Source organism: Ailuropoda melanoleuca, chromosome 3 (genome assembly GCF_002007445.2).
Source record: "Ailuropoda melanoleuca isolate Jingjing chromosome 3, ASM200744v2, whole genome shotgun sequence".
NCBI lineage: Eukaryota > Metazoa > Chordata > Mammalia > Carnivora > Ursidae > Ailuropoda > Ailuropoda melanoleuca.
Window position 1 is genome coordinate 10,630,480 of NC_048220.1, and position 26,875 is coordinate 10,657,354.

The window sequence follows — 26,875 nt, forward strand, 5'->3', positions numbered from 1 at the left end:
GGTAGTTTGTTTCTTTCAACCCTTAAATATTTCATTCTAACCTACTCTTGCTTCTCACATGGTTTCTGAAGAGAAGTCTGACATAATTCTTTCCTTGTACGTATAGGCAAGGCATTTTTTCCTCTCCCAAGATTTTCCTCCTTGTTTTTCTGCAGTTTGAATAAAATATACTTAGGTGGAGATTTTTGGCAATATACTGCACGATTGCCTGTGAACTTTTGGATCTGTAGTTTGGTGTTTTTCACTAATTTTGGAAAACTTTCAGCCATTACTACTTAAATATTTTTCCTGTTTCTCTTTCTTCTCCTTCTGATATTCCTTTTATGTGCATGTTAGATCTTTTGTAATTGTCCCACAGTTATATGATATTCTGTTCCCCTCTCAAAATTCTTTTTTATTGGGGCTCCTGAGTGGCTCAGTTGGTTAAGCGTCTGACTCTTGATTTTGGCTCAGGTAATGATCTCAGGGTTGTGAGATCGACCCCCACGTTTGGCTCCGAGCTGGGCATGGAACATGCTTAAGATTTTCTCTCTCCATCTCCCTCTGCTCCTCTTCCACTGCTTGAGTGCACACTCTCTCTAACATACATACATACATAAATTCTTTTTTATTCCTGAATTTTAATTTGGGAAGTTTCTATTGACATATATTTAAGCTCACTGATTCTTTTTTCATGTTACATTGTTTGGTTTTATAGCATTTCCTTTTGATTTTTTCTTGGTTTTCATCTCTCTGCTTACAGTGGCCATCTGTTGCATGTGTTTCTGTTACAGCCCTTAGCATATGATTTATAGTTATTTTAAATTCCCATTTTGCTAATTCCAAAATGTTATATTTGAGTCTGATTCTGATGCTTGCTTTGTCTCTCTAGCTTAGGCTTTTCTTGCCCTTTAGCCTGCCTTGAACTTTTTGTTGAAAGCTGAACGTGATATCAGAGCAACAGAAAGTGAGGTAAATAGGCCTTTAGGTATGAGGTTTTAAGTTTATTTTGTGAGGAGTTAGGCTGTGTTAATTGTTTGCTGTAGCTTTCTGTGTCAGAGGCTTTTTTCCTGTACGTCCTTGTTTTTGTGTTCCCTGTTGTCTTTGGGTCTCCCTAGAAATTCCTTGTTAACTAGAGTGTGTATCTTGGAGCCCTCTAGTTATCTGTTGTTCCTGTACTGGAGCCCTGTTGATGTGGCTGTAAGTTACAGGGGGTGAGTGTGGGGGGAATGTTCTATAATCTTGTAATGAAATCTCCATTTTGTTTAGTGAGTCAGAGTCCTGGGGGTTGTGACTTTCAGAAGAGTTTCTTAGCCATTTCTTCACCCTCCCCTTAATTGAGACAAGAGAGCTAGAGAGGTTCCACTTGTCTAATTGCCCTTTCCCTAGAACAGAAAAGGCTCTGGTAGTCTCCTGTGAGGATAGCCCTTTGTTAAGGAAAGTTGAGTGCTTGGGAGTATTTCAAAATGATTTTTTTTTTTTTTGTCACTCTCTTCCTTTTTATTCTGTCATATTTCACAGGAAATCTTAGACTTTATATTCCACCTAATAAATTCTTGGAAATCTATCTCTGACAGATAGGGGCATTATAACCACAATGCCATCATCACATCAAACAAAATAATTATTATTTTTTTTTTTAAAGATTTTATTTATTTATTTGACAGAGAGACAGACAGCAAGAGAGGGAACACAGGCAGGGGGAGTGGGAGAGGAAGAAGCAGGCTCCCCGTGGAGGAGCCTGATGTGGGGCTCGATCCCAGGACTCTGGGATCACGCCCTGAGCCGAAGGCAGATGCTTAACGACTGCGCCACCCAGGCGTCCCCAAACAAAATAATTCTTTAACATCACCTAATACCAGATTGATATTACAGTTTACTAAAAGATATCTTTTTTGAGTTGGCTTATTCCACAGGGATCCAGATAAAGTCCACAGGCATTTTGTTACTATAGTTCTTCTTTTATTTAATACAAGAGTTTGTTGTTTAAAAAAGTTATTTATTTGTTGAAGCAACTAGTTCATTTGTCCTGTAGACTAGTACTCATTCTTGGTTTGGGTTGCCTTTGCCCTTTTGTGGAAAATCATTTGACCACATAGGTGTGGGTCTGTTTCTGTATAATGTGTTCTGTACCACTGATCTCTGTCTGTGTCCTTTTACCAATGGTTTTGATTACTGGTAGTTATATAGTAAGTTTTGAAGTTGGCTAATGTGAATCTTCCAACTTTGTTCTTTCATAGTGTATTGATTGAGAGCCTATGCTTGTACTTAGTTATATAATATGTAGAAAACTTGACTAGTGGAAAATCATGGGGTTTTTAATACTTCTGGTTCTTAACATTTCTAAAAGGAAAATCTTCATAATATTTTAAAAGTTGCTTTCTGGGGCGCCTGTGTGGCTCAGTTGGTTAAGTGTCCGCCTACGGCTCAGGTCATCCAGTCCACAGGCTCCCTGCTCCGCGGGGAGTCTGCTTCTCCCTCTCCTCACTGCTCATGCCCTCTCTAGCTATCTCTCTTGCTATCTCTGTCTCTCTTTCAAATAAATAAAAAGAAAATCTTATTAAAAAAAAGTTGCTTCTCTGATATGGTTCAATACAATTTATGAGTGGAGAGGTACCTAGGTGGCCCAGTCAGTTAAGCGTCTGCCTTCAGCTCAGGTCATGATCCTGGAGTTCCCGGGAGGGAAATCCCTGCTCAGCAGGGAGTCTACTTCTCCCTCTGCCCCTCACCCCTCTCTCATGCTCTTTCTCCCACACACTCACTCTTTCTCTCTCAAATAAATAAATAAAATCTTTTAAAAAATTTATGACTGGAATTATTTTAAAATTAGCTTTTTCATGGAACAGATACTTATTTGTAGTACCCTTTACTTTTTGCATTTGAGCTAATATTCATCTTAGAACTTGGGATTTGTAATACGAAGGATATACTTGCTAGCCTTTGCTAAGAGCTGTGCTTCACCATTTCACTTTAATGTAGAATAACTATTTGGACCAGAGATCTCTTTTTTTTTCCTTTTCTTTGTCATCAAGGCCATTTAAAAAAGTTCCTTATTTTAAAAACTCTTTATATTCTCATATTCATGTCATGGTAATTCTCGTTAAAGAAACCAAATTACAATGAAGGACAGTTGCAATTTTTTTTTCCTTTTAAGTAGAATGCTACATATATACGCAAAACAGTGTTACTGTTTAACACTTCGCGGTGTTACTGGGAAGAAGAAAAGCATAAAAATATAATGAATCGTTCTGAACTTGCTACTCAACCCTGGAATTGGAACCTTACCGATAACTTGGCAGTCTAACTTTGTACCCTCTGTTCTACCCCTCTGCTTCATGCCAAGAGATAAACAGTTTGGAATTTTGTGTTTGTCATTCTTTTGCTAGATTTCTACCTTAATCAGTTTTTTGCCCTAGGTTGTACACTCTTTGGGAAGCAGTAAGTTTTGAAGAAAATGCTGACAACTTTAGGTTTTAAATTTGTTTTTTTGTTGAGAATGTAGCTTCCACTTATTTGAACAGGTCTGTACCTCTCGAGATGTTAGGTAAATGTTTACTGTAGCATCCTTTGTGCCTACCATATTCTAGTAAAAGAAGTTTGGAAAACGAGATCTACTTTAGACAACTGTCTTAATCTTTCTGGACCCGTTTTGTCTTCTGTAAAGTAAGAGAGTTGTTACAGATTGTTTTTAAAAGATTCTTCAGGGCACCTGGATGGCTCAGTCGGTTAAGCATCTGCCTTCGGCTCAGGTCATGATCTTGGAGTCCTGGGATTGAGTCCCTCATCAGGCTCCTTGCTCAGCAGGGAGTCTGCTTCTCCCTCTGCCTCTCACCCATCTCTCGCGCGCTCTCTCAGTCTCACACACACACTTTCTGTCTCTCTCAAATAAGTAAATATAATCTAAAAAAAAAAAAAAAGTTTCTTCAGATTGTAAATTTTTCCTATTTTTAAATTTTGATTTTTATTACTGTTTTATAGTTTAGGAAAGCTGAAAATTTACTTTGCCCCGGAGTTTTTCTTTTCTTCCTCTTACATACCCACTTATAGGCTATCAAAAGAATTATTTGTTAAAGAACCTGCTGTTATAATTAGTGTGTGGAGACATTTACAATTTTACTTCCCCCCTTAGAAATACATTTGATAAATCAAAAATAATATATATGTATATAACTTACATGTTTTTTACATGAAATAAAACAATCATAAGTAAATATCCATGACTATCTTTCCAAGCTGTATTAGTTATTTATTGTTATGTAGTAAATTAGTCCAAAACTTAGTGAATTAAGACAATAGACATTTATTATCTCCCACAGTTTCTGGGGTGAGGAATCTGGGGTGGCTTCGCTGGGAAGTTGTGGGTCTTTGGTGAGGTTTTAATGAAGGTGTTTGCTGGGACTCCAGTAATAGGAAAGCTTGGCTGGGTGGGAGAATCCACTTCCAAGCATGTGCATGACAGTTAGCAAGAGGCCTCCTTTCTTGCCTAGCTGTTCTCTGGAGGCCTCAGTTTCTCAACTGTGGGCTTCCACAAGACTGTTCTTGATATGGCGGCTGGCTTCCCCCAGAGCTGATAATTGGAAAAAGAGAGAAACAGCCACCAAGACAGAAGTTGCAGTATTTTTCACAACTTAATTATAGAAGTGATAAACCATCTCTTCTATCTACTGGTCACTCAGACCAACTCTGGTACACTGTGGGAGGGGACTATGAAAAAGGGGTGAATAAGAGGAGATGGGCATCATTGTGGCCATCTTGAAGACTAGCTGTCACCCCCAAACTAGAGCATTATAGAGAACCTGCATCTATCTTTTGTCTGTTCATTCTCCCCGCTCTCCCCCCGACTCCCCCAAGAAGTAACACTGAAAGAAAATCTGTGGTTTTCTTTCCCTCATCCTTGATTTAAGAGTAATAAATACATGGCTAAATATTTTATCGTTTGGTTTGCTTATTTTTGATCCTCATAATATGCCATATTTTTTTTTCGTGGATTCTTCTTTTTTTTCCATGCAGTGTTCAAGTTTTAAGATTAATTTATGATATGTATAGCCGTAGGTCATTCATTTTTACTGCTATGTAATAGTCCATGGTGTGCATTTATCTAATTCTTATTAATGGACATCTTGACTTGTTTTTAATTTATTTGCTTTTTTGAACAGTGTTGCTCTTCTTGTACATGTGTCCTGGATGACATGAACCAGAATTTTTCTGGGTTGTGTACCTAAAAGTAAAATTGCTGGGTTGGAGAATATGCAAATGCTGAACTTAAGCTCATTTGCTCAATTATTTTCACATGGGTCCAACCAGTTTCACGTCCACCAATGATGGTAGAGTTCTCACTGATCTCTGCTTGGGTTAGGGTCTCGGAGATTACCCCCAGGCTTGATGATTCTCTAGGAGAAGTTACAGAACTCAGACAAAGCTGTTAAACTCACAGTTACGGTTTGTTATTTTTACAGCGAAAGATACAGATTAAAATCTGCAAAGGGGATAGACACATGGGTTGAATTTCAGGACAAACAGCCCCAAGCTTCTAGATGTCCTGGATGTACCTTATTCTGCCAGCAGCGATGTTTCAGAAAAATGTGTAAATGTTGCCAACCAGGGAAGTTCGCCTGAGCATTGGTGTTCAGGCTTTTTATGGGAGGTCAGTCGCATAAGCACACAGCCCTTATATGACTGACCTCGGCCACTCAGACTCCAGCGCCTTGGAGCAAATACAGGCTTCCTCGTGAATCACAGTGTTGGCACGAACTGTCTGATCCCACTAGTAGAGCATGGCCCAAAGATTCAGGCATACTCTTATTAGTTAGAAAGTTCAGAGCTTATCTTAGGAACTGGCCAAGGGCCAGTCCTAAAGACCCACCTTTCTTGGGAGTCTGCAGAGTATGAGCAACTCAGACCCGTTGAGTTAGCCCTTTTCCTACACCCTAGTCTTGTCCAGATCTTGGCATTGTCAATATATGCCAGTCTAGTGAGTATAAAATGGTATCTCTTTGTGTTACTAATTTCCATTTCCCTGATTACCAGTGGCCTCATGCTTTTATTAATATGCCTGCTCACCAGCCAGTCGTGTTCTTCTGTGAAGTGCTAGGACAAGGTTTTTGGGCTATTTTGCTATTGAATTACGCTTTTTCTTATTAGTATGTGGGAATTCTTACTCTGCTATTATGTAGGCACATGTTTTGCCAATATATTTTCCCACATATGTGGCAACATACTTTTAATATTCAAATAAATTGGGATTTAAGATTTTTGTTATTGGTTTCAAACTTAATAGCTTTGTAGCCTGAAAATGTGGTCCTTGTGATGGTGGTTATTTGAAATTTCTTGGAATACCCTTAATAGGCTAATACATCATCAATTTTTATGAATATTCATTGTTTTCTTGAGAAAAAGACTATCTTCTAGGCGATAGTAGCAGAGCTCTTTATAGTATAGCAAGCCTGGTAATTGTATTTGTGAAATATTCTTTATATTTGTTGGATTTTTTTTTAAGCTCAACTTTTCAATTATCAAGAAAGATGTGTTGAATTCCGTGCTTTGGAAATAATATATAAATGATTACTAGTTTCTTACTGTATGTCTGTCAGTTTTTGACTTGTAATTTTTGAAGCTATTTTAGGATTGTTCATGTGTTTAGAATTATTAAATCTTTCTTGTTAACTGACTTGTTTATTATTGTCTTATGCTCTCTACTATCCCGAATATTTTTTTAAGTCTTTTTTGTCTAATATCAAAATAGGTGTTTTTTTGTGGGTAGGTATTTTCCTGTTATTTCTTTTCTTTTTAATTTTTACTTTCAGTCTTCTTATATCTTCATCTTGTAGACATTTCTTTTGTGAACTGCCTATCTGGGCAATATAAAAAATCAAATCTGACAGTGTCTTTTTTAACTGATGAATTCATGTAGTTTATTTACATTTATTGTACCATTGATAAATTTGATTTTTTTCTGCCATTTTGTGTTGTGATGTTTGTTAATATTTTTTCTGTGCATCTGTTATTTCTTTTTTGATTACTAGAGATTATTTTAAAATTTCATTTATTTGTTCTTTTCTATGAAAATGTACATACTCTATTTCTTTAAAAAATTTATTACTTAAGTATAGTCGACATATACTGTTCTAATAGTTTCAAGTGAATAACATAGTGATTCAACAGTTCTGTACATTTTATAACTGGAGGTTTGTACCTTTTTATCCTCTTCCCCTATTTTGCCCATCTCCCCACTCTTTTCCCCTCTGGCACTGACCAGTTTGTTCTCTGTTATTTATGAGTCTGTTTCTGGTTCTTGTTGGTTGGTTGGTTGGGTTTTTAGATTCTACATGTGAGTAAAATTGTATGGTATTTGTTTTTCTCTGTCTGACTTATTTCACTTAGCATAATACATTCTGCATTCTAAGTCTTTCCATGTTGTCAGAAATGGCAGGATCTCATTCTTTTTTTGTGGCTGAGTAATATTCCGTTGTAGATATACACCACATATTCTTTAACCATTCATTTATTGATGGACACTTAGGTGGCTTCCATATCTGGGCTGTTGTAAATAACACCTCAATAAGCATAGGGATGCATATGTATTTTGAATTAGTGTTTTTGTTTTCTTTGGGTAAATACCCAGTAGTGGAATTACTGGATCATGTAGCATTTCTATTTTTAATTTTTTGAGGAACCTCCATACTGTTTTCCACAGTGGCTGCCCATTTTGCATTCCCACCAGCAGTGCACAGGGGTTCCTTTTTCTCCACATCCTCGCCATCACTTGTTATTTCTTGTCTTTTTGATACTAGCCATTTCTGACTGGCCTGAGGTGATATCTCATTGTGTTTTGATTTGCATTTCCCTGATGATTAGTAATGTTGCAGATCTTTTCATGTGTCTATTGGCCATCTGTATGTCTTCCTTGGAAAAATGTCTTTTCAGGTCCTCTGCCCATTTTTAATCTGATTATTATTATTATTATTATTTTTAAAGATTTTATTTATTTATTGGACAGAGATAGAGACAGCCAGCGAGAGAGGGAACACAAGCAGGGGGAGTGGGAGAGGAAGAAGCAGGCTCATAGCGGAGGAGCCTGATGTGGGGCTCGATCCCGTAACGCCGGGATCACGCCCTGAGCCGAAGGCAGACGCTTAACCGCTGTGCCACCCAGACGCCCCTTTAATCTGATTATTTGTGGGGTTTTTTTGGTATTGAGTTGTATAATTCCTTTATATATTTTGGACATTAACCCCTTATTGGATATGAAGTACATATCTTCTCTCGTCCAGTAGATTGCCTTTTCGCTTTGTTCATGGTTTCCTTTGTTGTTGTTTATTTTGGAGTAGTTCTAATAGTTTATTTTTGCATTTGTTTCCCTTTCCTGAGGAGACATATCCATAAAAATATTGCTAAGGCTGATGTGCAACAGATTACTGGATGTATATTTCTTTTCTTTTTATTGTTACCTTAAATGATGGTGTAACTCTTGTTCTGAATAATATAAGGATTCAAAAACATTTTAAACCTAGTCATCCACCTTATGACTTATGTCCATTATTATAGTTTTCTTCTTAAAACTCTTATAAATTAGATATTATCATACTTATTCTTTAAAGATTTTATTCATTTATTAGAAAGAGAGAGAGCGTGTGCCCAAGCTGGGGGAGGGGCAGAAGGAGAGGGAGGAGCAGACTCTCGGCTGAGCAGGGAGCCCCATGTGGGGCTTGATTTCAGGACCCTGACATCATGACCTGAGCCGATGGCAGACACTTAACCAACTGAGCCACTCAGGTGCTCCTGTCATGTTTATTATTTTATATGGAAAACATTTGTTTGGATTTACATATGTTTAACATTTTTTATATCTTTTGCCATCTCTTTTGAGTCATTTTCCATCTCCTTAGAATGTCCTTTGGAAGTTTCTTTATTTCCAGTTTTTTTGTACATTCTCTCAGTTTTGTTTATCTTAAATGTATTTATTTCATTTTCATTCTTGAAAGACAATTTTTCTGGGATCACAGTTCTATTGTGATAGTTCTCTCACCTTTTTTGATGAATCTGTTCCACTTTCTCCTGATTCCAATAGTTACAGAATTGTCACTTTTTAAAAAGATGATTTATTCTTCTCTCTGGTGCTTTTAAGATCATGTCTTCCTCTTTTATGTTCTATTCTTTCATTGATGTATCTGGCTATGCACTTCTTTTTGTGTGTTTAGCATGTCCAGCTTACTACATTATGGTTTCTTGATCTGTGGATTCATGGTTTATATTTTTGTTTAGTTTTATAAGTTCCAGAAAAATTTTAGCCTTTATCTTTTGAAGCATTATTCCTCTGCTCTGTTCTTTCTTTCTCTATGACAATTAGATGTATGTTAGACCTAATTCTGTCCTTTTTTCTTTTCTTAACTTCTCTTTAATTTCTCATGACTTCTCTTTAATATTTCTATGTTCTTGTCTCTTACAATGAATTTTCATCAAATATGTCTTTCATTTCATTAATTCACTCTTCATCTGTGTCTAATTTACTATTTAACTTATTTAAAAACTTTTCCTGGGGCGCCTGGGTGGCTCAGTCGTTAAGCGTCTGCCTTCGGCTCAGGGCGTGATCCCAGTGTTCTGGGATCGAGTCCCGCATCAGGCTCCTCTGCTGGGAGCCTGCCTCTTCCTCTCCTGCTCCCCCTGCTTGTGTTCCCTCTCTTGCTGGCTGTCTCTCTCTCTGTCAAATAAATAAATAAAAATTAAAAAAAAAATAAAACCAAAAAACTTCTAAAAAAATTTATTTTCCTTTCGGTAATCCTTCCCATTCTCCACTTCCAGATCTACTCTATTTACTCTTGATAGTTTCTTCATGTTTGCTTACTGTTGTGATTGTGATTTTATTTTTTGAACCAATTATTAGCTTTCGTATATGATATATTTTAAATTCCAACATCTCTATCTTACTGTAGTTTAAATCTGTTTGTTTCTTTTGATTTTCACTCATGGTGGTTTCCTTCATGTATTCTTGGTGATTTTTAATCACGAGCTCTTTGTCTCATCTTAATCTGTGTTTATTCTGCATTATGAAATGGTGGCGTTTTCTTCAGAAAAGATTTGTCTTTGCTACTGCTGAACAGGAGATACAGCCAACCTGGGCTATTTCGGTCTTCCTTTCAAGTTGAGGTTAAGTGTAGAATACTCTAGGCTCAGGACACCATCTTGTTGCTGGCCTGCCTGCAAGTATCTATATATTAATGCTGTTACTGGTATCTGTATTCAGAGTAATTTTGTCTTCACTGCAGTGCAGAGCTAAGGACTATTTTCCTTATACCTTTTTGGTCGAGGGATACTTTCTCTATCTCAGCAGTGCTTCAGAAATCTAATTTTTTTTTTTTAAGATTTTATTTATTTATTTGACAGACAGCCAGTGAGAGGGAGCACAAGCAGGGGGAGTGGGAGAGGAAGAAGCAGGCTCCCAGTGGAGCAGGGAGCCCGATGCGGGGCTCGATCCCAGAACTCCGGGATCACGCCCTGAGCCGAAGGCAGACGCTTAACGACTGAGCCACCCAGGTGCCTCCAGAAATCTAATTTTTGGCAGCAGAAGGGTTCTTCAGAGTGTCTGGCTTACTGGAGCGCTAGAAAGTCTGTCAACTAGTTTTGTGGAAAAAACACTCAATTGTGTAATGAATCTTAAGGTTTAATTCTGATTTCACATAACTTTGTATGTATTAGCTACGGTAGTTCTCAGGAATTTCACTTATCCCCGTAAGCCTTGGTTTTGAGTTATAAAATTGAGTTTAATAAGATGTGAGCTAACTAGAAAATTTGAGATATGTTTGGAGAACTGGAAAGCGAAATATTTCCTTAATGTTGTTAGTGATAATATGTGAAATAAGATGTTAAGGCAGAAGTATTTTTGCTATGTGGCTTTTGTTCTTTTCTTCTTTTTTCTCACCTAAGGTAAAATACGCTCAGTTGGTTTTCATAGATATGTTTTTTTTGTTGTTGTTGCATTCAATATACAGTTACTCACCTCAACCATGTGACTTTTATACAGATATCCTCTAACATTCAATTTTGATAATTGATACATAAAAGAAATGAGAGGATTGTATATATTGAGATGAATGTTATGTAGTTAAGAATTTGCTTTATCATGTAATTTGAGGTGGTTGGAGTCTACCTTTGTATAATAGGGAATGTAGAAAAGTGTGCCGTTGGATTTTTTTTCATACTTGAGAGCTATTTTAGAGGCTATAAAGTGAAGTTTTTGGAGCTGCTCTTTAATTTACAGGGACTGTAAACGTCATCTTTGTTACTTCAGCATATTAATCTAAAATTTTGTTGTGTGATTTCACAATTAAAATGTGCATTTATTTGATTCTTTAAAGATTATAAAGTATATTAACAAATCATATCTCACTTGAGCCTTGGAACAGCTAGGTGGAATAGGCAGGGAAAGCATTTTAGCTAGCATCTTCCTGGGGAAGATTCAGGTCTGGGGGAGTTGAGTGATGTGCCTCAAGTTCTATGTTACCTACATGGCAGGGCTAGTGGTAGAATCCAGGTCTTCCTACTGCTGTGTAGAGTAGGCATACCTCATTTTATTATGCTTTGCTTTGATGTACTTCACATAAATTACAGTTTTTGCAACTTGAAGGTTTGTGGTAACCCTGCATCGAGCAAGTCTGTTAGCACCATTTTTCCAACAGTATTGGCTCACTTCATGTCTCTGTGTCACATTTTGGTCATCTTGCAGTATTTCAGACTTTTTTTTTTATTGTTGCTGTATTTATTACAGTGATCTATGATCAGTGATCTTTGATGTTGCTATTGTAAATGTTTTGGGGTGTCACATAGAAGATACCCATAGAAGATGGAGAACTCAATAAATACTGCCTGTGTTCTGACTGCTCTGCCAACCACTTGTTCCTCCGTCTCCCTCTCCTCGGACCTCCCTGTTCCCTGAAATTAAACCACTTAATAACCCTACAATGACCAATACGTGCTCAAGTGAAAGGAAGGTCACGTGTCTCTCACTTTAAATCAAAACTAGGCATGATTAAGTTTAGTGAGGAAGCCATGTCAAATGCCAAGATAGGCCAAAAACTCTTGTGCCAACAGTTAGCCAAGTTGTGAAGATAAAGGAAAAGTTCTTGAAGGAAATTAAAAGTGCTGCTCCAGGGGCGCCTGGGTGGCTCAGTTGTTAAGCGCCTGCCTTCGGCTCGGGGCGTGATCCCAGGTTGCTGGGATTGAGCCCCACATCAGGCTCCTCCGCTGGGAGTCTGCTTCTTCCTCTCCCACTCCCCCTGCTTGTGTTCCCTCTCTCACTGGCTGTCTCTGTCTGTCAAATAAATAAATAAAATCTTAAAAAAAAATAAAATAAAAATGCTGCTCCAGCCAACACACAAATGATAAGAAAGCAAAACAGCTTTGTTTGTATTTGTATTTATTTGTTTATTTATTTATTTAGAGAGATGGGGTGCGACTGGGGTGGGGGAGGGGCATAGAGAGAGAATCTCAAGCAGGCTCATCACTCAGTGTGGAGTCCGAAGCAGGGCTTAATCTCACAGCCTCACAGCCCCAAGACCATGATGACCTGAGCCGAAGTCAAGAGTCAGACACCTAACCAACTGAGCCATTCAGGTGCCCTGCAAAACATCCTTATTGCTGATACAGAGAAAGTTTTAGCAGTCTGTCCAGAAGATCAAACCAGCCCCTTAAGCCGAAGCCTAATCCAGAGCAAGGCCCTAACTCTTCAATTCTGTCAAGACTGAGTGTGGTGGGGAGCTGCAGAAGAAAAGTTTGAAGCTAGCAGACGTTGGTTCATGAGGCTTAAGGAAAGAAGCCATCTCCGTATCATCAAAGTGCAAGGTGAAGCACTAAGTGCTGTTACAGAAGCTGCAGCAAATTATCCAGAAGATTTAGTAAGATAATTCATGAAGGTAGCTACAGTAAACAAAATATTTTTAATGCAGACACGACAGCCTTCTATTGGTAGAAGATGCCCTCTAGGATCTTCATAGCTAGAGAGGAAAAGTCTGTGCCTGACTTCAAAGACTGTCAGGGGCTAATGCAGCTGGTGACTTTCCATTGAAGCCAGTGCTCATTTACCATTCTGAAGATCCCAGGGCCCTGAAGAATTATGCAAAATCTACACAGCCTGGGTTCTATATATGGAACAACAAAGCCTTGATGACAGCACATGCACCTGTTTACAGCATGGTTTATTCAATATTTTAATATTCAAGAAATTGCATATTGAATATTTTAAGCCCACTGTTTTGAGATCCAGTACTCGAAAGAAAAGATCCCTTTCAAAATATTCCTGCTCAGTAATAATGCACCTGCTCACTCAATAGCTGTGGTGGAGAAACAGGAGATTAATGTTGTTTTCAGGCCCACCAACATCATCCATTCTGCAGCCCATGGATCAAAGAGTCATTTCAACTTTCAAGTCTCATTATTTAAGAAATACATCTCATAGGCTATAGCTGCCATAGATGGTGATTCCTCTAATGGATCTGGGAAAAATGAATTCAAAACCTTCTGGAAAGGATTCATCATCTAGATGCCATTAAGAACATTTGTGATTTGTGGGAAGAGGTTAAAATACCAGCATTCAAAGGAGTTTGGAGGAAGTTGATTCCAGCTATCATGGATGACTTTGGGGGGTTCTAGAGTTCCGTGGAAGAAGTTACTACAGATATGGTGGAAATAACAAGAGAACTAGAATTAGAGGTGGAGCCTGAAGATGGGACTGAACTGCTACCATCTCACGATAAAACTTGAATGGATCAGTTGTTTCTTATGGATGAGCAGAGAAAGTGGTTTCTTGAGATGGAATCTTCTCCTGGGGAAGATGGCCTGAAGGTCATTGAAGTGACAACACAGGATTTAGAACATGACCTATACTTAGTTGACAGAGCAGCGGCAGGGTTTGAAAGGATTGAGTCCAATTTTGAAAAAAGTCCTAGTGTGAGTAAAATGCTATCAAACAGCATCGCATGCTATAGAGAAATTGTTTGTAAAAGGACGAGTCAGTTGATGAGGCGGACTTCATTGTCTTATTTTAAGAAACTGCCACAGCCACCCCAGCCTTCAGCAACCACCACCCTGACCGGTCAGCAGCCGTCCACATGGAGGCAAGACCATCTTCTTTTTTTTTTATTTATTTATTTATTTATTTATTTATTTATTTATTTATATTTTTTATTTTATTTATTTATTTTTAATGATTTTTTATTATATTATGTTAGTCACCATACAGTACATCCCCGGCTTCCGATGTAAAGCTCGATGATTCATTAGTTGCATATAACACCCAGTGCACCATGCAATACGTGCCCTCCTTACTACCCATCACCGGGCAAGACCATCTTCTAGTAAAACATTGCAACTCACTGAAAGCTCAGATGATGGTTAGTATTTTTTAGCACTAAAGTATTTTAAATTTAAGTAGTTTAAAATTAAGATGTGTACACACTTTAACTGACTAAAGGATAGCATAAACATAACTTTTATATGCAGTGGAGAACCAAAAAATTTACTTGCCTAGCTTTGTTGGGATATTTGCTTTATTGTGGTGGTCTGGAACCAAACCCACAATATCTCCCAGGGTATGGCCAGTTCCTTTCTACTCTGTTAAGTTGCTCATAGAAGAGTATGCAGGGGGGAAATACTTCTTACACTTTGTTACTCATCAGTAATGGTTGCATTTCATGTCATTATGTTACCGCCATTAGAACTGTCAATGCTATTGTGTAGTTACCTGGCTTCTGGCTAAATTGCTGGGAGAGTGAAATAGTTTTGGGAACGAATGGTACTTCGGGTCCTCATGTTAAATCGAGTTTTGCTCACTAGTTACTGCCTAGACGCCTCTAACTTGTCTTCACCTGAATAGTATGTTACCGTTCTTGGAAAAGTGTGTCTGTTACCTTCTAAGTTAGAAGCTTGGGGAGCTTCTGGAATGTCTCCATTGGGATGCAACAAATGGGATGCTTCTTCCAGAAGCTTTGAATGTTAGGCTGACTGATTATATAGATCTAATTTTGTTCTTACTTCCTTAACAACTGTCTGAGTTATTTATAATTTATAAGGAAGGAATTTTCAGAAAGCAAAATCATTGATTAAGTCTGTAGACATTGTTGTTTAAAATCTTTTTTTGGTCTTTCTTTCAGATCTCGTGGAAGCTCTGAAGCCAGATTATGTGGCCCCCCTGGTCCTTTGGCTTTGCCATGAGAGCTGTGAGGAAAATGGTAGCTTGTTTGAGGTATCCCACCCTACCTGCTTTCTCTCAGAGCAATACTTGTGTCATTATAAGTAAAAAATGATCTAAACATTAATATTTTCCAGTTGCTCACATTTGCATACCTCTGTATGAGTTGATATCACTTGCGTATTTTTTATTATGGTTAGCTAAGGAACACGTATTGACTAATTTCCTTTTTAGAAGAAGTAATGGCAACTTCATACATTCTCTTTTTCCTTATTTCTTCATTTCTAATATTCTCACCAAATGAAAACATGGCTGGTTTGATGTGTTTTCTCAAATGGGGAAAGTTTTATTTGGTTTGGGAACTTGGATGTGAGAGGTCAGAGTGTAGGTCTAGAGTCAGTGAGGCCAAGTTTTGAATTCTTTGTTTTGATAATCGCTGGCTCACTGGTAGATTGTACAAATTAACGTCCCTGAGCGTCAGTTTTCTTGGGCTTTTGTGGTGACAACTAGAAATCATATTTTTATTGTTTTGGAAGATTTATTTATTTATTTAGAGAGAGAGATAGTGCAAGTGGGAGACAGAGAGGGAGAGAGGATTTGAAGCAGACACCGCACTGAGTGTGGAGCCCGGCACAGGGTGTGATCCCACGACCCAGAGATCATGACCTGGGCTGAAACCAAGAGTCAGACACTTAGCCGATTGAGCCGCTCAGGTGCCCCGAAGTCATATTTTTAAAATCTTGGCATTGGCTCTAGTACATAAGAGTCACACTTCAGGGACGTCTGGGTGGCTCAGTTGCTAAGCGTCTGCCTTTGGCTCAGGTCGTGAGATCCCAGGGTCCTGGGATCGAGTCCCGCATGGGGCTCCCTGCTCAGCAGGGAGTCTGCTTCTCTGTCTCCCTCTGCTGCTCCCCCTGCTTGTGCTCTCTCTGTGTCAAATAAATAAATAAAATCTTTAAAAACAAAACAGAAAAACCAGTCACACTTTGATTGTAACTATTATATCACTATAGCAGAAATTTAATCTGGGTGTGATTGATCAGTAAACATAACTTATTATTCTAACTTAAAAAATAAGCATTTCTATTTTTCCATGTTGCAGAGCTTTAAATGTTTATTGTAAAAATAAAAAGCACACGTCCAGTGAGATCCAGTTTTCACTCTTCAGTCAAAATCCTTTTAGATCTCTTTATGTCATTTTATACATCTTTGATTCCTCATTTGGGTGTGATCTCTCTTTTTTTCTAGAACTGTTATATTTTAGATGCCCGCCCCCAACCCTTATTTGATTCTCTGTGGTAATAATGAACCTCTTCTATGAAGAACACTAGGAAATCCAAAAATATATCTTGGTAGCAAAGTAACCTGGCTTAGTTTGAAGTGAATGCTATGTTAATCTGATGCATTTGAATAAAAAGCTGTTAAAATAAAAAACAGTCTGCTCATGTCTAAGCAGAGATGTGTGCCTCCGCTTCCTTAATCACAGCCACTGAATGTGAATTGTGGAAAATTAGAGGTGGAAAGAGCCTTATAAGACCTTTGCAAATTTAATAATACTAAGCCATCTGGGGCTCAGAATTTGGTCTACCTGTCTTTTACGTCATGAAGGAATTTTTTAAACTTTTCATGTTTTACGGTTACATTTGTTATTAATTCTGTGGACAAAAATCATACATGCCTTTGTAAAAAATTTAAAATATACTGGAAGGTGTAGAGAAGGAAATAAAGATTGTCAGCATTACCCCTATCTAGCAATAACTGCTATTAGTATTTTTTTGCATCCTTCCAGGCTTTTATTAGATGAGCATCTTATCTGAACAATCTTTTTTCTTAGATCTGCATTTCATACACACAGCCAAACCTGCGAAGACAACAGGGGCATTTTGTAGTTGAAGTTTTATTTGTTGTTGTTCTTTTACTATGTTGTGAACATTTCTAGTGAGGAACACTTGGTGTGCATGATTGGTAAAATATAGTAAGAAACATCTGTAACATTCCGACTGAGGCCTTGAAAATAAATTTTGCCACTTAATGTTTGCGATGTTTGGAGACATATCTAGAGTGTAGGATAGAGATTCTTGGGTTTAGTTGGAGCTCCTGCTTCTAGTGCCCGGGAGGAGCTTACAGCTTGTTGCTTCATTCCCAAAATATGGTAAAATATGATCTCTCTCTTGTTTGTTACCAAAATCACTGTTGATGTGTCTCCTCTGACAGCATCAGGGCTGATGGGTCTGTTGTGAAAGTTGTGGGCATATTCATATAGAGGCAAAGGGTGATAAAAAGCCATACTTGACCTAGAGCCCTAAGATGTGTTCTGTCTGCTGATACATTTTCTGTTGTCCTGTTCATATGAAATTCTCATGAGAAATTCCAGCACACTGTAGTTGTGCTTGAAGATTGACAACAAGATTTTTTTTTTTTTTTTTAATCAGACATTCTCTTCTGGGGATTCCGTTGCATGACCTCTAGAAAAAAACTGATCTTTCTGTGTAGCAGTTAATGTATTTGGTCATTTGCCTTTTCTCTATAAAGATGTTTTATTAAAATGACTTTATGTAGTTTATCATTAAGTCAAGTCCTACTTTTATTTTTCTTCCCTTTTTATTTTTTTGTTCACTAGAATTTTCTAGAGGGATGTTCTTTCATGCCTGTGTTGTGCTGGGCAGCTTTACTATCTTATATTGTTTCACCTTTATGGTTATCCCATGAAGAGTAGTCTCATTATTTTACATAAGGGGGAATCTGGATTTAGGGAATTCAAATAGTTTGATGAGGGTCGCACAACTGTAAGTAGAAGGATTAGTACGCAGCCTTGGTTTCTGACATCAGTCATGCTTTTCCACCGTACACATTTCTACTACCTTGTGCTGCTTTGTATTTCTACTCTGGTACGATGAACACCGCACAGTCCTGGGGGCCCGTGGGCTTTTGTAGAGCTGCCTTCTTTTCATCCGTTGTAGTCTAGCTCTCTCATACTCTTAGAGAGGTAGATGCCTGTTTTCCCAATTTAACAAATTCTCTGCTGCCTGATTCACTTGAGATGGCATAACTGTTTTTTCTTCTTTTTGGTAGGTTGGAGGAGGATGGATTGGAAAACGTAAGTCTCCTTCAGTATTTTGCGTGCCGTACATTGTTTGTGTATTTTTAACCCCACACATCCAGTTGGAGCTGCGTGAAGATATTGCCAGATGTCTCCCTCTCAGAGCTCGTGCATACATATTCACACTCACACATGGTTCTGCCAGCAGGTGTTCCAAAATGTGGAAGCTGTTCTGCAGTTCTTCGGCGTCCTCAAGAAACCATCGAGTTGTCGTTGTTGTTGTTTCTGTCTGCAGCCCTTATTCGGGACTTGTCTGTTCCTTCTGACAGCACAGTCTCTTTTTATATTGGTGTTTGTCCTCCCGCATGTCTGGTGTCCCACATTATCGTTCTCGCTGTTTCTGCAGAGAAGTGAGTGGGAGAGAGGGCTGCTTGGAAAAGTTGGGAAGAGCCTGGTGCTAGGTGGCACAGCGGGGAAGTTCTCCAGTTCTCTCTTGAATTCTTTCTTTCCTTGGGGCCGTGAGGTGGCAGGAGGTGACAGTGAGGAATCACAGCGGACAACTTGCTGAGACAAATTGCAGCTGATGTCTGGAAGTTATTCCACCTCGGTCCAGTAGGAAGCTTGTTGGGCTTCAACCCCTCGTTCTCTCCAGCTCTCAAATCTTGTGTGCTCCAAATTGTATAATTGCTTCATGACATTTGAAAAAAAATTGTGAGAATTCCAGTATCCCCAATCAAGTTTTCAGTTGGCTGCTGGTATCAAAATTAACTGAGTTATTTAAAAGGTGGTCATTATTGGAGGGTATCGTTACAACACAGAATATCGGTATTTTCATTATTAATGACCATTGTCTTCAGTTATTAAAGTAACTCATACTACTCAAGTATTACTCAATGTAAGTGTCTCAGGATATCCATTTAAGAAAAAAAATCAGTTGTTGAAATAAAAACTTTTTCTGGGACTTTCTCAATCGGGAAGCTCGAGAAGCAGGCTTTTCTGTCATTCCCTGAAACAGATCTTCAGTTTAGTAATCGTCAAAGTCTGACCATTATGTTTAAATAAGGTTACTCGTGCCTATTTTATTCCCTGGGGTTTTTGAAAAGAAAACGGGATTAAAAATTCTGTTCATAGAACTTTTATAGCAATAATGATTTTTGTGCATCTGCCCTATTCTAGTTGACTTCCTGTGGAAAAGGAGCAAGAGCAAAGTGGGGCAACAGGGAATTATTTGGTGCTATGTGCTGTACTGATTTGCTTATCTGGAGTCTTTGACCTGTTATCACCACCTGTCCTCACTTAGCTGTTTAAGCATAGCTCATTCTGTTATCTTGAAGTATATTATCTGAGTGATCTGTGGTCATGAAGTCAGTCTTTTGGTGTGATTATATATAATTTAAATTTTTCTGATTCAGCCTTACATTCTACCTTTAGTAGTGTCTGGCATCGGCAGAGGGGAGGGTTTTTCCCTTCAGCTTTAAATATCTATATATATTTTTTAATTCACATTACCCTAATGGGTTTGTTATTTCAAGGAAAATGCCTTTAAAGGCTTGTAGTAAAACTCTTCAGATATTTGAATCTATTTTTTCCCCCTGAATTCCCTTTCTCTTAAAGAAAAATCAAGGGGCTCAGATGAATTTTGCTTTCTGTGTCCCTCTTAAACTCTGTGCTCTGTGTCTTCCTTTTGTTTCTGTGACCAGTACGCTGGGAGCGGGCCCTTGGAGCCATTGTGAGACAGAAGAATCAGCCCATGACTCCTGAGGCCGTGAAGGCCAACTGGCAGAAGATCTGTGACTTCGAGAATGCCAGCAAGCCCCTGAGCATTCAAGGTAGAGTCCCGAATCTGTTCACTCCCGGCTGGGGAGCCAGAGGCAGCAGAACGCTCTCTGCTCTTACGGAATTGTCTTCTGCTTTAACTAGAGCACATTTTCTGTTCTGGTAGCTATTAGAACTCTTCAGATTTAAGATATGTATGTCAACCCCCCTGGCAGTTTTCCTGGTTTCTTGTAATCTTATTTTTTTTGGTGGGTGTCCTGGTGAGGGATGGTAAAAGGTGTGCACCCTTTTGTGCTCCTCAAGTCTACTCCCTGTCTGCCGGCTCCTTCCAGAGTCTTCTGTTACCTAGCCATATACTCCTCACCTCACTGGATTTTTCTCTATTGCCCTAAAAGTTCTAAGTCCTATTAGGCTAATTTTATTTAGGCGTAGCTCTTTTCTGTCTAGTGAGTAGATTTTGCTTTGTTTCAGTGCTTGGTCTTTGCCGCTGTTTCTCTGCCCTTCTCAAGTGCCCCTTCCTCCCTTCATCACCTCTGCTAACTCTAGTGCTTCTTTAGAAACCTAAGCTCAAGCCCGGATGTTCACCAAACCAGTCCCAGATATTTCGGGCTACGTTGATCTCTCTCAGCTCAACTGTGACCACGTAGCATCTCATCAGAGCTGCTTTGGTTTCCTAAGTATGTGGTTTCTTAGCTGCACAATATGTTCCTTCAGAGGCAGAGACCGTGTCTTGTACGTGCTGCTTTTGTGTTTGGTGCCGAACTCAGAAAGGATTCAGTAAATGCTCATACCATGAGTTATTGAGTCGTCTGTGGTCTGCCACAGGAGTGGGCACCTGGTAAAAGTCACATTTCTTTCTAGTATAACTCACATGTGCATATAGTATATGATGTTTAAAGGACTTTTCTGGGAAAGATAATGATTCAGGGTTATTTCACAGACACATCGTTTTCTTTTTTCTTTTAGTAATTTTGTATTCAGTGTTTGGTAGGAGAATATATCTGAAAAACGGACTATTCTGGGGTTTTTTTCCCCCTCCTTAATTACACTTCCCTGCCTGCTGGTACGCTCACTGACATTTTCGTTGTGCTCTTTCTCAATCAGATGATAACATGATTGTTGTGTTGTTAATGGTAGCATTCGCTGTATTCCATATTTTGATGTTGGAGATAAATTTAGCCTGTGAATAGCACTCACCCATTGATGAAAATGAAGGGGAAAACAGGAAGAAGTATATTAAAAACTTTCCTCTCATGTCCAAGTTCCAATTTATTGCCTTGAAGGCGTTATAAAGAAAAAGCTAACTAAAGGAATCATGTAATTATAAATGAAAAGAATACCTGTAAGTATTTGAAGTACAGTTAGAAGAAAAACCCCAGAATTTCTGTAGAACTGTTGTCATCTTACGAGTGACCCAGCTAAGCCCCAGACAAATGCAGTGACCGGCCCAAGCTTGCTCAGCGCCTGAGCCGAGTTAACTCGGGCTGCCTGGGTCTGGGTGCCATACTTTGCAGCCCGGAGCAAGGTGACTCTCAGTTACAAGTACTCCCTCCGGCCACAGTCTGAGTGGGGCAGTGAGGGGAGGATTCGGTGGCCCGAAGCCTCTTCACTAGTGTCACCAGGAATGGTGGCTGTCCCTGATCACATCGCATTCTGTGGTTTGCTTAGAGTTTTTGTCCAAGTTCGGAAGGAGGCCCATAGTGCTAAGGTTTATTGGAAAGGTCCCAGAGGCTTTGGAACCTTACAGCATGTGTGAATGCCCCATTAATCTCCTTTATTAACCTTTTTGACCCCAAAGTAGCAGCTTCTGAACCCTGTCTGGAATCTCTGGTCATAACGAAGGTTTTCCCTGGAAGAATTTTTTGTACTGTCTTCAGAGCTATCACTTGAGACATGGGGGGCTCAGGGGTAATCTTGGCATTGTTCCATCCTGAAGGAGGGGTGGTGGTGGTGAGAGAAGGGAAATGAGCTTGTCCTTCAAAAATTGCATGTCTCTGATCAAGGGTCCCGGTCCACGGAGTTGTAAAATCCAGCAGAGATGTTGCAAAGCCAGAACCTCCCTTAGAATCGTAATCCAGGAAGAGTATGCTGGACAGTGCCTTGTTCTCCATTGAAAACCCCCAGTGACCCTTGGTCTGTTTCAAAGTCTTTGACGATGTTTTCCTGTAATAACTTGACCTCTCATATTCAGTTCTGTGGCAGGCTTACCCAGTGTTATAGAAGAGATTATCGAGCACGTCGTAGCTTTTCTTAGTCACATCTTTAACAAAATCATCATTGTTATTGTTATTATTTTTTTAGAATCAATTGGCAGTATAATTGGAGTTCTAAGTAAAATAGATTCAGAGGGAGGCATTTCGACAAATCGTACGAGCCACGAAGCATCAGCAGATCCATCGGCATTTGTAAGTGGGGGAGAGAAGCCTATTCTTTTTCTGAAGATTCTCTCTTTTCTTTTTCTTTCTCTCTCTTTTCTTTCATACAAAAAATATTGTTTTCCAAGCTACTAATTTATTGTTAAATAGGAAAGATAAGTGATGACAAAACTTTTCATAAAATAAGTACTGAATAGTTACAGAATTTGAATGAACATAAGGCTAAGATGTAGCCTTGTGTAACTTTTACTTTTTTAAATTAATTAATTAATTAATTATTTTTACTTTTACTTCTTTAATATAATTAGACAAGTGTCCTCCCCACCTTTTTTGATACTATAGTTGATAAGCCTACTTTAGTTACTGTTTTTCTAGCTTTTTAGAAAAGGATATCTATTTAAGTGCCTCTTTGGAGCCTTCCCCCACCCCAGGGAAAGCATTGATAGCTTGTATTTTGGAACTATTTCAACATGGCTGCAAAGAAAGAGCCTCCCCTTGTGTCAGAAATTCTAACAGAACTGTGGTTATAGCTCATGTGAAGTTTGCTGATTGACTGTCTCCCATATGTAGCCTTTCAACAAAAAATTGTAGTGCATAAATAGTAATAAATAAATCATATGATGCATTTGATTTTGGAGTTTTGTGACTCGGGGCAGACATAGTGATAAAGTTAATTTAATTTTAACCCTGAGACTATGATTGGGTTATAAATATGATTTTACTTTAGAATAGGGGTTGGCAAACTTTTTTGGGAGAGGGCCAGATAATAAATGTTTTCAGGCTTTATGGACCACATACTGTTTCTGTCACATATTCTTCCTGTTTTTCTTTTTTTAACCCCTCCTTAAAAATGTAAAACCCATTCTCAGCACTCAGCCCTCGTTTGCCGACTCCTGTTTCAGGATGAACGTGATTGATAGTTGGACATTATTCTTTTTTAACCTGATATATACTTCACACGTTAGCTAGACGTATCATAACTAAGTAGGAAAATACAATATCAATGAGTCAGGGACATTCCTAGCAAGAAATGTAAGGTAAAATCACAATTTAACTAAAACCATTATGAGGCAGTCTCATTTACAAGCATTATGCAGTGTTTTGCTCATCTCTTTACAGTGAATCTTATACAGTAGCTCTTATAGGGCAATTCACTATCCCTATTTATGACAAATTCATAATAATAATTATTTTTTTGTATTTTTGAATTGCTAATAGTTGCCTAATTAATAGGGCTTCTCACCATCAGATAGAGGAAATTTGAAAATGAGACATACTGTTAGTAAGAAGCAAACAATAAAAAAGTACTTATCTGTAAATGAAGTCCTTTTCTACACATTTTCTGATTGTTTTCTGTTAAAATAAAATATAATGAAGCAGTTAAGAGATGCCATGAATTTCACCGACATGGCATTCCGTTCAGATCTCTTTGAAAGCAAAATAGGTATGCAATCAGTTAATAGTTTTGAAAAAGTTAAAATGTTAAGTATTAGACAAAAATATCAGTGAAAAAATAATTTTCTACACCTCTCTCATAGGCTGAAATTATTGGCCATAAACTTCCTCCCTTTTATTCTGCTTATACGGAACTGCAAACTATTATGTATGCCCTTGGCGTGGGAGCATCGATGAAGGAACCGAAAGATATGAAATTCTTATATGAAGGGAGCACCGATTTTTCCTGTTTGCCTACCTTTGGAGTTGTTTTAGCTCAGAAACCTATAATAGGTAGAGACTTACCAGAGTTTCCTGGGGTTTCAGTCAACTTGGGAAAGGTATGTGTAACAAGAAACCTTTATTTTGCTTTTTTTGGTTTCTTTAAATAAGATTGATCTCTATCTCGTGTGTGTGTGTGTGTGTGTGTGTGCGTGCGTGCATGCATGCATGCATGTGTGTACACACATGTGTATTAATAAAATTGGGGCCCTAGATTCAGGAATAAAGACTTAGCATATCCTTTGATTTTTTTCTCTTTAAGCATAGCATAGAAGAGAGTTAGTTGAAAGGGCAAGCCAAAAGAAGAAAACAGCAATTAGGTCCAGTCCCCCAACTGTGGCATAATGTTCTTAATTCTCTCTCTGCCATTTACTTGCTGTTCGACCAAGGGTAAAGTACTTCACTAAGCTTCAGTTTCCTTGTCTATAAAATGGGGGTGACAATTCTTACCTGCTCATACCGGTGAAGGAACAAGCCAGGTGCTGATCTGGGAAGAGGATTTGAAGCACAGAGAACAAACGTGAAAGGCCGTGAGGCGTTTGCATGCTTGGCTTGTTTTGGGAACAGCAAGGGGGCCAGTGTAACTGTCGGAGGAACCAGAAACAGGGCCTTGTAGTCATTAGAAGGATTTCAGGCTTACCCTCTGATTAACACAGGAGGCAATTTGTAGTGCTTTGAATGGAGGAGTGATAGGATCTGCCTGTGTTCACTCACAGGCTCATTTCTGCTACTGTGTAGATTATATGGGAGCCCAGCCAAAGCAGAGAAGCCTGGTAGGAGTCTCTTCTGTAATTTAAGCAAAAGATTGGCTGTGAGGGAGAGGAAAAAGGAGTCAAGGATGAAGGTTTTTGTAGCTGGGATGATATATGTGCATCTGTGTCTCTGTAGATTATTTATAATTAATTATATATAACATATTTAGTAGGTATAGTAGCTACATGCAACCTATTGTGTATGGTAAGATAGATCTATACAATTACGTTAAGGTGGGGATGATGAGGAAGCGGTTTTGGACAGACTTGAGATTCTAGTACTCATTCAAGTAGAGGTGTAAAATGGGAAGTTGAATCTGTGAGTCTCGAGTTTGGGGGAGAGGTCTCCCTGGGGTTCTTAGGCTTGTAGTGATGTGTAAAGACGCAAGACTAGATGAAAACCCATAATGTCTGATTATAAGCAGAGAAGAACCTGTGCTCAGGGACCCTGCAAGTGTTGAGAGGGTGAAGACATGGGGAAGAATTAGCAAGAGAGACTGAGAAGGAATGGCTGGTGAGGTATGAGGTCTGAGGAATATCAGGAGGATGTGGTATTTGAGAAGCAAAGTGCACCAGTTGTTTCTGGAAGAAAGGAGTGGAACAGCTGTGAGAAAGCTTTTGAGGTGGGGTAGATTTCATTTTTCTGGAGTAAGGTTTCCTGTACTGAGCCCAGGGATAACTCTTGCATCATAGAACTATGAGCCCACTTCTCTTGGTAATTAGAGGACCCATTTCCTAGATTGTCATGTAGCCTGTTGCTGCTCTGAATCTGTGAAAACTGCTTGTATTTGAGTATCTGATGAATTTGGGAGGGAGGCCAGAGATATGTATGAGGTCATCATTTGTTGTTTTAGTCCCTGTCCCACGGTCTTTGCTGCATCCAGTTCTGTTTGGATAATTGAAGTACAAGCAAAGCAGATGTTTCAGAATTCTGCAAAATACTCCTTCAGAGTTGGAAGGAGTTGGAACAATTATAAATGGTGTTCAAAATCTGTGGTGGGCAAGAATGGCCATTTTGTTTTTTGTTTTTTGTTTTTTTGTTTTTTTTTTTTTTAATTTTATTTTATTATATTGTGTTAATCACCATACAGTACATCCCCAGATTCCGATGCAATTTGATGCTTCATTAGTTGCGTATAACACCCAGTGCACCATGCAATACGTGCCCTCCTTACTACCCATCACCAGTCTATCCCATTCCCCCACCCCCTCCCCTCTGAAGTCTTCAGTTTGTTTCTCATAGTCCATAGTCTCTCATGTTTCATTCCCCCTTCTGATTACCCCCCTTTTCTTTATCCCTTTCTTCCCCTACCGATCATCCTAGTTCTTATGTTCCATAGATGAGAGAAATCATATGATAATTGTCTTTCTCTGCTTGACTTATTTCACTTAGCATTATCTCCTCCAGTGCCGTCCATGTTGCAGCAAATGTTGAGAATTCGTTCTTTCTGATAGCTGAGTAATATTCCATTGTATATATGGACCACAGCTTCTTAATCCAGTCATCTGTTGAAGGGCATCTCGGCTCCTTCCATGATTTGGCTATTGTGGACAATGCAGCTATGAACATTGGGGTGCATATGGCCCTTCTCTTTACTACGTCTGTATCTTTGGGGTAAACACCCAGTAGTGCAATGGCTGGGTCATAGGGTAGTTCAATTTTTAACTTTTTAAGGGACCTCCACACTGTTTTCCAGAGTGGCTGTACCAACTTGCATTCCCACCAACAATGTAGGAGGGATCCCCTTTCTCCACATCCTCTCCAACAATTGTTGTTTCTTGCCTTGTCTATCTTTGCCATTCTAACTGGCGTAAGGTGGTATCTCAGTGTGGTTTTGATTTGAATTTCCCTGATGGCTAATGATTTTGAACATTTTTTCATGTGTCTGTTAGCCATTTGTATGTCTTCATTGGAAAAGTGTCTGTTCATATCTTCTGCCCATTTTATGATTTGTTTATTTGTTTCTCGTGTATTGAGTTTGAGAAGTTCTTTGTAGATCTTGGATACCAGTCCTTTATCTGTGGTGTCCTTTGCAAATATATTCTCCCATTCCGTGGG

At 38.8% G+C, this 26,875-nt stretch overlaps 1 protein-coding gene across 1 annotated transcript in view; it reads left to right on the forward strand.

Moving 5' to 3' along the window:
* HSD17B4 (hydroxysteroid 17-beta dehydrogenase 4) overlaps nucleotides 1-26,875 on the forward strand; it is a 92,288-nt gene that overhangs the window by 21,676 nt on the left and 43,737 nt on the right. Inside the window, exons 9-13 of the mRNA XM_002915448.4 lie at nucleotides 15,120-15,211; nucleotides 18,230-18,254; nucleotides 19,898-20,026; nucleotides 22,275-22,378; nucleotides 23,887-24,123. Coding sequence (XP_002915494.2) covers nucleotides 15,120-15,211; nucleotides 18,230-18,254; nucleotides 19,898-20,026; nucleotides 22,275-22,378; nucleotides 23,887-24,123 — 587 coding nt within the window. The remainder of the gene's footprint in view (nucleotides 1-15,119; nucleotides 15,212-18,229; nucleotides 18,255-19,897; nucleotides 20,027-22,274; nucleotides 22,379-23,886; nucleotides 24,124-26,875) is intronic.